Source organism: Nansenia antarctica (assembly GCF_963989245.1).
Source record: "Nansenia antarctica genome assembly, chromosome: 4".
NCBI classification, from domain to species: Eukaryota; Metazoa; Chordata; class Actinopteri; order Argentiniformes; family Microstomatidae; genus Nansenia; species Nansenia antarctica.
The window spans coordinates 32,243,347-32,260,316 of record NC_137689.1 but is presented as its reverse complement, the minus strand read 5'-3'; the positions used below and the strand labels follow the sequence as shown (position 1 = coordinate 32,260,316).

General features: G+C 44.3%; 1 protein-coding gene across 2 annotated transcripts in view; it reads right to left on the bottom strand.

Moving 5' to 3' along the window:
* Positions 1-16,970, bottom strand: part of ttc3 (tetratricopeptide repeat domain 3) — a 60,804-nt gene that overhangs the window by 28,515 nt on the left and 15,319 nt on the right. For both annotated transcript variants that reach the window (XM_080528582.1, XM_080528583.1), the window contains exons 13-23: positions 16,016-16,064; positions 15,869-15,911; positions 14,489-14,549; positions 13,934-14,024; positions 11,746-11,895; positions 4,986-5,066; positions 4,754-4,863; positions 2,327-2,453; positions 2,028-2,150; positions 1,824-1,925; positions 1,504-1,596 (exon numbers count right to left, since the gene is read on the bottom strand). In XM_080528582.1, coding sequence (XP_080384708.1) covers positions 1,504-1,596; positions 1,824-1,925; positions 2,028-2,150; positions 2,327-2,453; positions 4,754-4,863; positions 4,986-5,066; positions 11,746-11,895; positions 13,934-14,024; positions 14,489-14,549; positions 15,869-15,911; positions 16,016-16,064 — 1,030 coding nt within the window. The remainder of the gene's footprint in view (positions 1-1,503; positions 1,597-1,823; positions 1,926-2,027; positions 2,151-2,326; positions 2,454-4,753; positions 4,864-4,985; positions 5,067-11,745; positions 11,896-13,933; positions 14,025-14,488; positions 14,550-15,868; positions 15,912-16,015; positions 16,065-16,970) is intronic.

Genomic DNA, 16,970 nt, shown 5'->3' with positions numbered 1-16,970 from the left:
TTGTGCTGTAAAGTGGGTGGAGTGGAGTATGGACTCCGCACATGCGATAGTATGTATACTAGTATACTAGATAGTAGTATAATCATGCGAGCTTTTATCGACAGGAGATCTCCGACACAGTCGTACATCAATGGCGCGGTTAAGGCTTATCCCTCTGAACCTGGCCGATCATTCGGTGCATCCCTACTCTCAAGTATTGTGATTTTCTGTTGTTTTTCTTTTCTCTGTCAGTGTCCCTGTTAGACATGCCATCATTATGAACAGCTAAGATACTGTAACTTGTGACCTCCTAACTGTCTCTCGCGACGCGCCCGCCCCACACTTTGAGAAATACTGACCTATAATAATAATAATAACCAGGAGGCAAGCGGGGGGAGAGAGGAGCGTGGGAGGGGGAGAGCAGAGAGAGGGGGAGAATGTTATGAATGTGAGAACTTTTATATTTTATAATATTATATTTTATGTTGGACTGTAAGAAAGAGAGGATATTTTTTGTTGTGGAATATTGCTCTGCAGTGCAGAAGCCTAATTTATATATTTGTACAAGAATAATTGAATAAAATACTGAAATGTTAATAAGAGAAGTTTTTGACATTTATTTGGGGAAAATTAAGTGACACATTAACCGAACAGCAAAAAAATAATCGTTAGACTAATCGTTAAATTAGTCGTTAGAGTAATCGACTAACCGAAAAAATAATCGCTAGATTAATCGTTAGAAAAATAGTCGTTAGGGACAGCCCTATTTGCCACTGTCAACAGATGTGTTGATAGGACTCAAAACAGGTGCGGCCGGGTGGTAGAGAGAGTGGACCAGCATAGAGACACACTCACTCACACATACACGCGCGCGCACACACACACACACACACACACACACACACACACACACCCCACAACTCGGCCCCTGGGTGAGCTAGAGAAACGCGGTCTTCACCGGGGGGTGCAGGGGAGTGGCCCAGGTGCAGGGGTGGGGGGGTGGGGCAGGTGCAGGGGTGGGGAGGGCCCAGAGGCCACTGACCTGCCCCCTACTGGCTGGAGGGGCAAGCACACTTCACAATTCCCACAGGAATTGTCCCTGTCTAGTTATTATTATTATTATTATTATTATTATTATTATTATTATGTGTTCTAAATCAACAGAGACCTTCAATATCATGTCAACTACAGAGAAACAATAAGGAAAAGATGGGCTCAACTCTCAAAAGATGTTATAATAATAACAAATACCTACAACTTAAGAATTGTTAGCACCATGCTCTACTAACTGAGCCACAGACCACCACGTTCTTCTAGCTATAGTTGTGATAAATGTGTCTTTGGGTGCTGTAGCCCAGGGTTGATCCAATATGTCAATAATACGGCCAGCTCTCTAATACAGAAAAATACATTATAATTGAACACATATCAGCAGTCACTGTGGAGGTGTTTCAGCATCAAGGCTTCATTAGCACAGGGGATGTGTGATCATTTACTCATTGGAAATGCAGAGAAATACCTTACCTTACATTTGATAAGCCCTGTGGAACCATAGATTTTAATACTACAGATTCTACCCCCACAGTCTGGAGTAAAGCACATTTCCTGCAGGAACTCCTGTGGGTAAAAGGATGACATGAGGATATTAGCAGGTGAGATGCAAATAACACTGGTGTGCACATTCCTTCTTCTAGCATTGTGAAAGGCCCCTGGTCCTAGCATAGATGTGTTTTCTTATGGTGACTGATGTATAAATGATTCACTTACTTTCGACAAATGTACTTTGTACACTTTGGATAAAAGAGTCAGTGTTAAATGTCAAAAATGTAAATGTCAAAAATCACCTTTTCATTCTTATCAGAGAATGATGCAGCTTTCAACGTCTTCCAACAGCTGATATGGTATTCAACCGTGCAGCTTTGGCAGCAAATCATTCGAATGAAACCCTATGAAGAGTAAGAACGGGAGTGTTGAGCACTGAGGAGCAGTAGGATAGGTCTGCCTGTCATGTCCAGAGGCTACCTTAGTTCAAATCATCCACCATTTACCTTGAAATCCGGATCAGTGAAGTAAATTTCAAATTTGGAATGGCCAGGGCCATTCTGGTGTCGACAAATGGCATCTGGTTTGGGCGGGAATTTGCACAACTCTATGGATTTCTCCAAAAGTCCCTGAAGTAGTTTGGAATACAACACAATGTCAAATGTAGGCAATGACAAATACTTGTCACAGAGAAAAACAGCCTATAAATTGCATTCAGCTGTAAATAAATGTAACTAAATGCCCTGGAGGACAAGCAGGACAAAAGTCCACCCAAACCTTGTTAAGAGTACAAATGATGAGGTACCTTGAAATAGTCTGGCTGAGTTTCTTTAACAATATCTTTTGTTGTGGGCCAGGTCAGTTTACCAGGTGTCACCTGCTTCTTAACCATCTGCAAAGAATCTGAAAACTGCTTCAGGGCAATTTGGAACCTACAAAGGAGACACAACACAACAGTTGCATAAGAACACAGTATATAACATGGGGTTTGCTGACTGTAAAGATGATTTCTGATACTGAAGTATAAAATCCAAGTGGGTGGTGATGAATAAAGTTCATGGAAAGTTGAAGCAAGACAATTTATTCAGATCTGGGGCCTCATTTATAGTAAGTACTCAGATCAAATTTTGATCCAACCCGTGTCGTACGTAGAAAACCATGTCAACGTAGTGATTTATACAATTTCAACGTGAGTCAATTTGACCGTGGACACGAATCACACGATCGTAGCTCTACGTCGATTGACCTTGCGTACGCACATTACCTACTGGTTATGCGGAGTTATTACGGGCATGTGAGCCGCACTGCCTACTGTAATTCATGCAAGTGGCTCGTAATAAAATTAACGATGTTGTTATCAGCCGAGAAAATTAGTTTAATTCTAGATTTAAAAGGAACTGATGTTTATGATTGTATTTCAGTCTTCCTTTATATCCCTCCGGAGCTGTCTATCTCCCCTTCAACATGCCTAGTGCGTTCCACAACGGACCTTGCCCGGCCACGCGCTAAATTATACTGGATTTTCTCCGGTGTCTGGGAGTTCGCAGCCATATAAGAATAAGACCACCTGATAAGAATAAGACCATTATATTATTACAGTACAAGCAGCACTCCCAGAAATAAACACACTCAAAATCGCCCCCCTCTTTCCATACTTTGTCATTTTATCAATGAACGTGGTATTACTGCTATTTCAAGGTGCGAGAGGGCACGCAATGCAATGCAATTACATTTTTACCAAGTTACTGACACTGAAGTCACTGACGCTGAGGGGATGCTAAAATTGTCCTCATATGATCAAATCCACCACCTCCCCTGATTTTCTTTTACAACTTGAGTACTGAGTATAAGCATGTGCCTGATTAGTTGTCATGATCAAACGTTACAAATGCAACTTACCGAGAAGCCACCCTTCTCTGCCCTCTCCCGCTTCCAGACGAACGCCTACCCTATATTATAGCACTTGTCTTAATTCAGCCGCTATAATTGAGCCGCTATCACAGGGCGTTAATACAAGCCTCATTCACCTGCGTTAATTTTACCTGCGTTGGTATTTATAGAAGGAAGCACGTACGGACCTTTAAACCATCTCAGCCCGTTTTATAAATAATGCTTACGTCCGTTTAGAAAAATGTGCTTACGTGAAAGTCAAAGATGACGTTCAAGTACTTTTTTTATAAATGAGGCCCCTGGGCTCATACAGATGCTTGCACAAACATCAGTGGTCAAACATCGAATGAGGAATGACTAAGGGGAAATGACTGTCTTTATAGACACACAGAAAATGGTTGGCCATCAAACCTCGTGTCTGGCCCTAGCATCATGCGGTCGTTCACATTTTCCTTGGGAACGAAGCCAGTTATGGTAAACAGGATGACCGGCTGCCATGGAAACAAATTCATCCTAAAGCCCAATTTATACTTCTGCGTCGAATTTACGCACGGCTACGCCGTAGCCTACGTAAGGGCTCTCCCAATTTATACTTCTCTGTTGGTCACTGCGTCGCATTGGTCGGTGTACTCATAGCGGCATAATAAGATGGTTATCATAATTTTTCAAATCTTTATTAATAAGTAATTACAGAAAAAGTAAATGATATTTCTGTCATGGCTTCCGCATTTACGAGAGTCGGAATGTGACGCTACCAAGCGGACCAATCACAGTTCTTATAGATAACTTTACATTATGTCTATCATAAATATAATTTAAACCCAACAAACAGCCATGGGGCTCCCTGTAACTAATAATTTATTTCTAAATTAACAGGATTGTACATCTCGTAAATGTGAATCGTGCTCCTTATAGGAAGGCTGTGCCTGACGCTTCCATAGGGCGCTCCGTTGGAACGGTGTACTCAAAGCGGCATAATAGAGAAAAAATTTTTTATGCTTGTTGTAAATAAAAGTGCTATGATTCATTGAAATGACATTAAACTAAGATAATACGATGGTTGTCATAATTTTTCAAATCTTTATTAATAAGTAATTACAGAAAAAGTAAATTACATTTCTGTCATGGCTTCCGCATTTTGGTCTACGAGAGAGTCGGAATCATATCGGAATCATGTGCTATTAAGCGGACCAATCACAGTGCTTACGGTTGCGTAGGCACTGCCGCGTAGTTACATTTTTGGAGAGGTGCGCGTCAACCTACACCGTCGATTTTACGCAGAAGTATAAATTGGGCTTAACACTGACGAGTGATTTGTGGACATTCTGGCACCCATAGCTACCTGTTCTCTTTCAGATACACTTTCCCAATGCCGTAGTACACCAGACACTGAAACTTCCTCTGTTCGTAGGATTTGATCAATTCCAATTCCCTTCCAGCTTCAGCAAGTTCCTAAGTGGGGCAAAATGATCGAAACACATGAGAATACAGGCAGAAAGATGCACCTTTACAGACCATATACTTAGAAAGCACAGTAGCCTGCTAGGCACGTGAAAGATAATCATTTAGATTACCTCAGGTTGTCCAATCTCTATCAGCGCTGAGGCACGTCCATACATCAACACAATTTGGTCAAGCACGGATAGGCCGAGTTCCTAGGGAGGAGGGGGAAAAACCAATGTATTCTTGCAGAAAGTGACAATAACAATCTTGGTATGAACTGAGCTAGATAACACAATGCAACATTGCTCTCTCTGACATCAGTGTCACAAATAATGGCAACCAAGCCAGCTAGCTAAGTGGCACTAACTCACCAACTTAGTCTTGAGTTGAATGTAAAATGTAAAACTAGTTAGGGGGTGTGATATGAACAACGCATAGATGCTAAGGGCTAAGACGGTCAGGGCTAGCTAGGTTAGCTGAGGGACATGGTCCTGTTAAGAAGGTCAGGGCTAGCTAAGCTAGCTGAGGGACCGACGGTCAGGGCTAGCTAGGCTAGCTGAGAAACATGGTCCTGTTAAGACGGTCAGGGCTAGCTAGGCTAGCTGAGGGACATGATCCTGTATAGACGGTCAAGGCTAGCTAGGTTAGCTGAGAAACATGGTCCTGTTAAGACGGTCAGGGCTAGCTAGGTTAGCTGAGGGACATGGTCCTGTTAAGACGGTCAGGGCTAGCTAGGCTAGCTTTTGGCGCTTTTCCATTGACCGGCACGGCACGGGTCAGCACGGCTCGCCTCGGCACGCTTTTGAACAGTTCTGGGTACGAGACATTTTCCACTATACAGGACGGACCGGGGACTGTAGGAGGAGTTACGTGTCATAAGATTCCCCCCGCTATACAGATCAGCTGGGGGAAATGCGATAAGAATTATGTCAAAATGCAGCACTATCGTGCACAGATCAGCCTTACAACATGTAACGTTAAGTGCCTGTTACTTGCCGCTTTCAGTTCAGGAAATGCCGACATGAAATGCGACACGATTCTATTTTTATTTCTCCTGACACGTTGAGCACTGTGCTTTTTTTGTTGGTGAACTACCGTAGTAAGCCTAAAGTACTCAACTGTTCAAAAAGTGCAACTTCTCTGCTTTCAGAAACTGTTTGAATTTTTTAGATTGGGCATATAGTTCATGAATTACGATAGTTTGAATGAACACTGTAAAATCCTGTCTGCACCAACAGCTCCCAGCTCCGGTTTCGGAGCAAGACGCGAATCTATCGGCATTTCAAATACACAGTGTTTCCTCTACATGCATTTCATCGTGGCGGTCCGCCACGATGGAATTTCCTCCGCCACCATGCAGATTTCTCAACCAAAAAAAAAAAAAAAAGATTTAGGCCGCTTTTCAGACCTTCACAGCGCTAGACACACCCACAAGCGCGAAGCGACGCGCTTGCAAAACTGTTTTGTGATTCCTCATTTAAATTACGTTGTACCTGTTACAATGACAATAAAGATCATTCATCTTCATCAAGATGAGAGATGGAGCGATCCGCTCACACAGCTGTCCCGCATCCGCTAATCAGCGCAGCACCGAACCGCCGGGCTCGTTGAGCGGATGCGAGGCAGCTGTGCCCGGGACCGGCCACTTCACATAAAGGAAGGAAGGAAGGAAGGAAAGAAAGAAAGCCGTGCACAAACGAGAGCTAAGTCAGACCGGGACGCTGCCAGTATGTGTGAGAGCCGGACTGCCGGCGTGAACATTTGAACCGTGTCATTTTATTTAATGGACCATTTCGTTGTCTGGTACCTGTACTGTAGCAATGACAAATAAAGTCCATTCCATTCCATTCCAGAGAGGGACGGACGGACGGACTACCCTTGTTTTTAATTTACAGGAAAACATTTTATTTTCGAGTTTTGGCTGAAATGACGTCGTTGTTTTGAGCGCGCGTACGCGAAAAAATCGCATAATATTACATAATAACAACTGCTCTGATTAGATTGCTTAGATTGTTTAATACATCAACGGGGGGGAAAGCGAGATGAACTCTGAGCGAGTATCATGCTTCCTCCATTGAATTCCATTCAAAGTTTTTAAGCCTTCCCCCTTTCCACTGGTAATAAGGAATTGGCAAGAATAGATCGATATAGATAGATCAACATAATGCAGCACTATCATGCACAGATCAGCCTTAAAACATGTAACGTTAGATATATAACGGAGCAATGTATTTCTACGGAAAGGCTGACTGACGCGGGGCTCATACAATCTCCGCGTTTGTTATAGATGAGAGTGCTCCGGTGTCTTGCTGGTAGTCAAATGTATTTCTTTATATATACAGCATATGGATGTTACGTGCCTGTTACCTGCCGCTTTCAGTTCTAATAGTTTAGATCTCGCAACCAGGGAAACGCCGACATGTTAAAGGGAGCAAGACGCGAATCAACCGGCATTTGACTGCAGCTGGACTGAGGAACAGCATAGGCACAGGACATCGCCATAATAGCGATTTTTTTGTTATGCTTGTTGTAAATAAAAGTTATATGATGCATTGAAATGACATTAAACTAAGATAGTACGATGGTTAGCATAACTTTTCTAATCTTTATTAATAAGTTATTACAGAAACAGTAAGTGACATTTTCCTAGAGCGAAATCTGTTGTGGTATTTAAAGATGGCGGTTAGCGAAGAAATCTATGAACATGGGATGACGATTTCCATTGACCAATCAACGGTGTGCAGTGTCTAGGGTTGGGTACCGAAAATCGGTACCGGTATATACCGCAGTGTTTCCTCTACATGCATTTCATCGTGGCGCGCCGCCACGATGGAATTTCCTCCGCCACCATTCAGATTTCTCAACCAAAAAAAAAAAAAAAGATTTAGGCCGCTTTTCAGACCTTCACAGCGCTAGACACACCCACAAGCGCTGAAACTGGACCAGTCCGTGTGTGTCGCGAGTATTGAACTTGAGGCTGCGTTCGTAAATTCGCTCTGAGAGCCCCGGAGCGCACACTGGGTTCAACGTCATAAAGGGACCAAGTCATTTGATTGGACAAGAGGCATTCCGTGAGTGCTGATCAGATTTCCAGAGCGTATTTACGAACGCGCCCTGGCTGTCACCCGAACACCGCGAGCTAGCGTAGTGTAGTGTAGTGTAGTATGGAGAGAGAGAGGAGAAGCCTCTCTATGTGTTACCTATGTCCAGTGTACTAGAACCACTCTAACAGGAGTGTTTGTCCGTGAATAACACCGGCTATGCCCGGGGTAGAAACACAAGACTATAAGGTCATATAGGTTATATATAGGTCATAAGGTTATATATGACTATATAAGGTCTACAGGTCTACACGGTCATTTTAAGCCGTCGACCAGCCCTCTACGACCACGGGAAGTCATGTTAAAAGTGAAGATACTTCTGTTAAACTAAGCTAAGCTAAACATCGCTAATCGCTAACTCCCTCCTGGGCTTAAAGTGACAAGTAATAACGTTGTGAAAAAAACCATCAGATCAGTGTTTTTGTTTTTATTGACAACGGAATTACATGCTGGAAAAACATGCAGACACAGACAATAAGAGACACACGGGAGAAGTACAGGAAAACATTTAATTTTTTTGGGCCATCCTCGAGTTTTGGCTGAAATTACGTCGTTGTTTTGAGCGCGCGTGCGCGTTTCATGCGCGTGCACGCAGAAAAATCGCGGGCGCGCGCTGCGCGCGCGCGCGGTCAGGACTACCCGCCACCATTGTAAAAATTCCTGGAGGAAACACTGTACCGGTTACTTTACATTCGGTATCTACCGTACCGAATTGCAAAGGAGATTTCGGTACCTCATTTCGGTATTTTTCTATCTCGCCCCCTGGTGTCCGGTGTCATGCAACAGTCAACTGGTGACGTCACATCGCCTTCCACTCAGTAAATTTCCACTCAGTGCGTGTCGTGGTAGTGAGCTGAGCAGTTGTGTTACGAGTTAAGAAGAGTGAGTGAAAGCATATATATACTAAATTATTATATTATCTGAATTGTATTATTATTATTATTATTATTATTATCATCATCATATTATCGAATTTCGCTAGCTAGCCTAGCTACGAGGTCACCGAGAATGCCGAAGGCCCTAATGAAGCGTTCTAAAGAGTGGCTGCATTTCACCCGACTCGACGAAAACAACGCGAAGTTTGTAGGAAAGGTAAGTTTGGAGTCAAAATGCTTAAAATCATTCGCGTGTAAAGCAGGGAACACATCTAACTTGATGAAACACCTGGCAACGCACGGGATACATTTAAGGGTAGGAGGGTGCACCGTGTTTGACAGCTTGCGCAACCCGAATGTAAAGTAACCGGTATATACCGGTACCGATTTTCGGTACCCAACCCTACTTGAAAGTGCACCTGAAAAATCAATCGTCATGTCATCATGGACCAGAGAGGGGGAGGGGAGTAGTAGTAGCCGAGCGGCAACAGAGTTTGGATTTTGACGAGGTGGAGGGCTCCAGTTCATCAGAGTTATATTTCCTCTTGGTCGTCTTGGTTCTGGGGGCTATGCAGGCCTCTTCACTAGATCCCTTTTCTAAGAATATTCTGATGTCCTTGAGGGGCTGCCGAACAAGCGTGTACTCGTATTCGACATCAGTACCAACGATAGGCACCCCCAGCTTAATGGAGTCCCCAAGGCTCAGGAGTTTTATTTTCATTTATTTTAATTTGAGTGTATATTTAACTAATATATATTGTGCCTCAGCAATAAAAAAGTGAAAAGCTGTTTAATGTTGTCGACCGTGTTATTATTATATATATATATGTCATTTTAAAAAATCTAAAGTACCGAATTAAGTACCGTTTCGGTACCGGTACCGTTTTTAAAGTATCGGTTAGGTACCGGTACCGGATAAAACCCGAACAATACCCAACCCTAGCAGCGTCACACGTCACACGCAGCCTGGCAAAAAAGTACCTTTCGCCACCCATCGCGAACAAGAACTATTTTAGTTCTTGTTCGGCACGGGTACCAGAAATGGCATGGGTACTTTTGGCAGTGGAAAAAGGATAATAAACCGGGCCAGCCCGGGCTGACCCTGTAGTGGAAAAGCGCCATTAGGGACAGACGGTCAGGGTTAGCTAGGATAGCTGAGGGATATTCTTCTTCTTCGGCGTATGGGTTGTTATTTTCCTCTCCACTCCACCAGGCTCGGGGCAGAGGGGCTACCCTTTTACCACCCCAAGACCTGGTTGAGGGGCTCACCCGGGCTATGTTTCTGGACACCCCTCCAGAAGCCACATCATCGTCTCGTCATCTAATACCGACAGACCATGCATCCCGTTGGGTGGGTGGTACACCGGGCAGTCCAGGATAACATGGTCTGCGGTTTGGTCCTCTGTGCCACACTCGCACAACGCATTTGGGGCCAAGCCCCATCTGTGCATTGATGAGCGGAAACGCCCGACGCCAGTCGGGAGACGATTGAGCCTCCCCCAGGATAGCCTTGGCAAGTCCATCCCGAGGGGCTCAGGGCCGGCGACTGGGATGTGGTCACGGAGTTTGGAGGTGTTTGCCTCCCACTCCGTGCGCCACATATAATCCGCCCATCCTGCAGCACTGATGTTAAGATTTCTGCATTGCTGCCTGAGATCCTGTGCGGCAGCCACAAATGGGTGTCCCGACTTGAGGGCTCCGCTGTTATAGTGAGCCTATCATGGAGCAGATGATTATTAAGCTCCACGGCCCGGCAGGCGAGACGTGCTGTGGCTCCCACGCGGCGGAGGCCTGCGGGCTGAATGCCTGCTAGGATGGGAAGGTTGTCCACGGGGGTAGGACGCAGGCATCCTGTCACAATGCGCAAGGCTTCGTTTATAGGCGAGTCGATGAGGCGGGTGTGGGCACTGCGACACCATACTGGGGCGCAGTATTCACTAGTTGAATAAACGAGGGCTAGGGCTGCAGTGCGCAAGGTCCTTGCGCCGGCGCCCCAGCCCGAGCCAACCAGTCGCCTCATCAACGCCACACGAGCTGTTAGCTACTTGCGCAGTGACTCGAGGTGCCGGCGAAACGTGAGCGTCCTGTCCAATGTCACGCCGCGATAGACTGGCTCAACGGAACATTGCAGGGGAGTTCCATCTAGGTGTATTCTAAGCTCACGTTTAGCCTCCCTGTTGTTAAGGTGGAAGGCAGCCGACACTGTCTTTGCCTCGCTATGCTTCAATCTCCATTTCCAGAAGTATGCCACTAGTGTCTGCATGTCCTGGCTCAGAATCCCCTCCACAGACTGCCAATTTCCAGCAGAGTACACCACTGCGAGGTCGTCTGCGTAGGGACATGATCCTGTTAAGACGGTCAGGGCTAGCTAGGCTAGCTGAGGGACATGATCCTGTATAGACGGTCAGGGCTAGCTAGGCTAGCTGAGGGACAGACGGTCAGGGCTAGCTAGGCTAGCTGAGGGAAAGACGGTCAGGGCTAGCTAGGTTAGCTGAGGGACATGATCCTGTATAGACGGTCAGGGCTAGCTAGGCTAGCTGAGGGACAGACGGTCAGGGCTAGCTAGGCTAGCTGAGGGACAGACGGTCAGGGCTAGCTAGGCTAGCTGAGGGACAGACGGTCAGGGCTAGCTAGGTTAGCTGAGGGACATGATCCTGTATAGACGGTCAGGGACTCAGGGCTAGCTAGGTTAGCTGAGGGACATGATCCTGTATAGTTGGTCAGGGCTAGCTAGGCTAGCTGAGGGACAGACGGTCAGGGCTAGCTAGGCTAGCTGAGGGACATGATCCTGTTAAGACAGTCAGGGCTAGCTAGGTTAGCTAGGCTAGCTGAGGGACAGACAGTCAGGGCTAGCTAGGTTAGCTAGGCTAGCTGAGGGACAGAGACACGGTCCTGGGGCAGGTGCTGTGCTGTACCTTTGCTGCGTTGTCCTTCAGCATGCTGAGGGCCTGGGAGAAGGCGCTCTCTGCGTTGCGGCTGCGCTGGTCGGCCAGGGCTGTGTGGGCGTCCTTCACCAGAGATCTCAACGCCTCAATCACACTCTGTTTGTAGCTGCCAGACAGCATCTGAGAAGAAAAGATTGCAATTTTAAATTAAAAGTCAGCCGACTATCCTGGTTATCGTAACTGGCTGGGTTCTGTCGTGGAAAATCTTTACTCTAATACATTTAACTATAAAGATTTATAATTAATTTATTTATAATTAATCATAAATAAATCAAAGAAACCAGAGCTGATGATTGATTACAAGATAGAACCTTTATTGAGCAATGCCGGGCCGAGTTGGTCTGCAAAGCAACTCTCCACCAGACTCCACACAGACTTTTATACCTCTTCCTCGTCCCGTCATAAAGATGGTCATTTGCATAGCTGCTCCTGTATGCTCTCAACACCTCTCTGATCACTGATCAATCCCCATTTGTCCCCAAGTTCCCTGGCATTCCCGGATTGACCTCTTTACTTTTGCAACGGTGGGGGCATCTTACACACTTGATGACCCCCTCCTGATCACACATGGTGCAATTTAGTCTTCTTCCCAGCATTCCTAATTTTCTTTCATCTTGAGTTCATCATGAGGTCATATTAGGCACATCGTTCAACACAGTTTAGCTTTCTTAATATTACACATTTTTAACCAACAATTAAAAGAGAAATCCACCATAGTTCCCAGAGATGGTGACAAGCAGCCTAAACCTCCTGGGGTCAGGTCATGACCTCTACGACCACTCATGTCACATGTTAGTCTTTGCTCATTCTATGCGTGACCGCTGACTGTGTGCAGGCCTTTGTATGAGCCCAAATATCTGAATAAATTGTCCTGATTCAACTTTCCATTGAGCATCAATTTTATTCTACACCCACTTGGATTTTATACTTCAATATCAGAAGTCATCATTACACACACAAAAGCAAGAGTAATTAACAGTTTTTTGCTTATAAAACGGCAAAATCCTCTCAAATTGACGAGCCACAGCAAATGTTGATAATGAAGCGCATGCAAACTACTGAATCAGTGCATTTTCCGTACACATACAGAAAGATTAGACTGTAAAAAGGGCATCAGAAACCAGGTGTGGATTTGCACACAAAGCAGACTGTAGAATGAATTCCTTTTGGTTTTTGTAAATCTAAAATAATCTCATCATGGTTTCTACTCTACCAGCAGGGAACACGCAACATAAATAATCTCATCATCATGGTTTCTACTACGCACCAGCAGGGGAACACGCAACATAAATAATCTCATCATCATGGTTTCTACTCTACCAGCAGGGAACACGCAACATAAATAATCTCATCATCATGGTTTCTACTCTACCAGCAGGGAACACGCAACATAAATAATCTCATCATCATGGTTTCTACTACGCACCAGCAGGGGAACACGCAACAAACTATTTATCTGAAGCCTTTCTTCAGTGAGTTAGATTTGATCAATAATTCTATTCATTATATATCCATTGTGTATGTATGATATTATATCCATTGTGTATTTATGATATTATATCCATTGTGTATTTATGATATTATATCCATTGTGTTAAGAGTAGACTTATTAGGTCAGAGGTGTAAATGCAGTCTCACCAATCGAGGGCTGTTTACCAGACTGAGAGAGAGACAGTTTATCAATGTTTTCAGATAGCAGCTGCAGGATGGTCTTATTCTATACGCTGCAATTCTGTAATAAATCTATTCTCCTGAGGACCCAGCAACCCGTGTTTGAAGTCCATCATTGAACCTGAAGGCTGTGTTGTTGAGGGGCTATTTTACATTGAATGTTTGGAATCACACAACGCAGACACGAGAGACATCTGAGATCAATATCCTCCACCATAGCCAATAACCAAAAAACGATCATATCCATCAAGTGTGAGTATGTATTTCTTGTGCGCCAACCCACTCCTGGTTTCTGTACACATATGAACAATGAATTCATCTAGGAACTTTTAATTCTTTCGTTACATTTTGAAATAAATCAAAACAACCCCTAGAGTTAGGAATACCCAGTCAAGTGATTTCACAGACAATAACCCTGCATTCTATGAGCAATTATTTTCTCAACAAAAGCCTGTTGGTGAGATGGAATTTGAGATCATGTCAGTACCTTTTTGTTTGACTGCTGGTTTCTGTTCTTCACCTTCGGTTTCTCTGAAGCACTGGGCTCAGGTTTGCTGGTCATTTTGTCAGCCATCTCCCTGAAAGGAAGAGATTTTAAGTCCAGTATTTCCATCCTCTCAACTTGAAGGAATCTGCTTTAAAATGCCATGCCTGCCATCCAGTTATCTTGTATACTGTAAGTTCCACACCTAGGGAATGGTTCACTCAGAGCTGCAGGCTGTTCAGCAACAAGACTCAACTAGAACTGTTAGCAAAAGTGCTCTCCACCACGGAAATATTTCCAATCAAACTAACATGTTTGATCTATTCTAATACACAAGAACGAGACTCAGATACTTAGTGAGGTTTGACAAGGCGCTTAAATAAAACACCACTGTTCTGGCACCAAGATATTGCATGTTATTGCATGACTTCAAGTTATCAACATCTACACTAGTTGAATATTATTGCTTCACACGAAAGGTTACCACTACCTCCATTCCATATAAGTGGGGTTAGGGTTAAACGATTACCCTAAACCAATTCAAAGCACCACAATCACCTTTTCGTCTCTTCAGGCACCTTGGTATCTTCCAACAAAGATGCTCCCTCTTCATTTTTCCCTGGGGAGAAAAGGATTAGCTTCAGAAAACTCAATTGTTTGAAAAACATGCTGCCGTCTGCTGCCTGCCTGCCAGTGCATCCAGGGGGAGTGTGGCATGCCAGCTCTCACAGCAACAGCCCAGCTAAGACAGAACAGACCCACGGGAGGTCACAACGCCTGTGGGGTGGGGGGCAGACACTGTTGTTGTGGGGTGGCAGACAGGGGGAAGTCTTCAGGACCTAGTGGGTGTAGAAGTTTCTCTTTCTTGGAATGCGTTTTTTCATTTGCGTTTTTAGTATTGTGACTGCCAATGGCACCTGGTCCTAGCATATTGTTTTGCTTATGACGACTGATGTATAGATAATTATAATTTAATTTTGCCATTTAGCAGACGCTTTTAATCCAAAGCGATTTACAATTAGGAATTACAGGGACATTCCCCCTGGAGTAACTGAGGACTAAGTGCCTTACTCAAGGACACTAGTAGTGGTGTGGTTTCAGGCGGGATTTGAACTCACAACCTTCCGATCACAAGTCCAACTCACTATCCACTAGACCACCACTACCCCTACAATAGATGATTAACTCACTTGAGACAAATGTACTTGTAAGTTGCTTTGGCTAAAAGCGAATGTTAAATGTAAAACATTTTAATGTAATTTTTTAAAATGTTAAACGCCATCCACAGTAACATGGTCAATAAGAACCAGTTGTACTACATTGCCATCTTTAACCTGTACATTGCAGGCCATGGAATTTCCCGTTTGTCTTGTTTAGACTTCTCTGCCAGAGTGCCAAAGAAAAGTTACATAACTGCCTTTCATTCTCACGGGGGAAATTCTTACAGCAACACACACAGTAATCTCAGCATTTGAAAGACACGAAAGCCAGCAGGATTGTCAGATAATCTCTATTATTAGCATTTATTTAAAAAGGGTATTATCTGCACAATTTGGTTGCATCATGACAAGCTAACTTTCACACATAGTACCCTGTAAATGACATGGAATCCCAACCCGGGTCCGTCAGTGACTGTCGCCATTCACACATGAGCTAAATGCCCTACGATTGCCATGTTGCGCCTTTACACACATGCCAATGCCCAGGTTTGTACGAGCTACTTGAATCACACACTCAACTGGATGCAGAACTGGAATGTAGTAGACGTGAATTTGAACGAGACAGGTGCATGGGACTGCCATATACATTAAATGATATATACATTCCATGGAATCTACTGCATGTGTGAAAGGGGTTTTAGTGAGTAGAACTATGCCCAGTACACCTTTAGTAGTGTTGACCTGTCCTAACCCCTAGATACAGCAGCCTGAACCTCACCTGGAGTTTGCTGACTGTCCGTCTCCACCTCTGAGCCTTGGGTCTGGGGACAAAATGACACCTATAAAATTAGAAACATGTTCCTGATGCATTAACTTAATTCATTAATGACTGTAATGACAGTTTAAGGCGGGGCGGGGGGGTTACCTTACTACTGGGTTTAACTGACAGTTGTCGCGACTCTCTAGCGGCTGGTCTGGAAGATGACAGAAAAAAACCTTGTTGTCAGAGTGGTCCATTATTCATCATTACCACCTTTTACTGTTCCTACATACACGTCATTACCACCTTTACTGTTCCTACATACACATCATACATACCTTTTACTGTTCCTACATACACATCATTACCACCTATTACTGTTCCTACATACACATTATTACTAGGGCTGGGTTCAAAAAATCGATTTCCCGATTCTGAATCGATCTTCATTGAATGAGCGATTATCGATTCATAAATCCCGAGATCGATTTTTTTTTTTTTTTTTTGCTTGCAGCTTCAACCCGCAACGAGATCTCATGGCCAGATCTCGCGCTACAAGAATTTATCATATCTCACGCAACGACCAGGCTTAAAGGCAGATGTCTGGGTGCATTTTGGATGTAAAAATTATGACGATAGAGATGAGCAGGACAAAAGCAAAGCCATATGCAAGCTGTGCGCAGTGGAGGTTAAATTTAGTGGAAACACCACAAATCTACGGAACCACTTATTGAGGCATCACCCTGACGTGAAACATGGAAAAGCGGATCCGAAACAAGCCTCGCTGATAAAGACGTTTGGTTGCAAATTACAATCAAATTCTCAGCGTGCCCAACAAATTACTACAGCGTCGTCAGTGTCGTCAGTGTACTAGAACCACGCTACGTGTTACCGACACGCAAACAGTTGAGTGAAGTGATAGTCCCAGACATGTCCGCGCAGGTGAAACGTGACATCGCAACTTCACTCCAGCCAGCAGAGAGAGTTGCCATAACGTGTGACACAGTGACTTGACTTACTTGACTTATGCCGTTGGATCTCTTGCAGAGCAAAGGCCATCACAGTGACAGCTGGACATCCAGAGCAATGGACTCGTACCTGACAATCACTTGCCACTTTA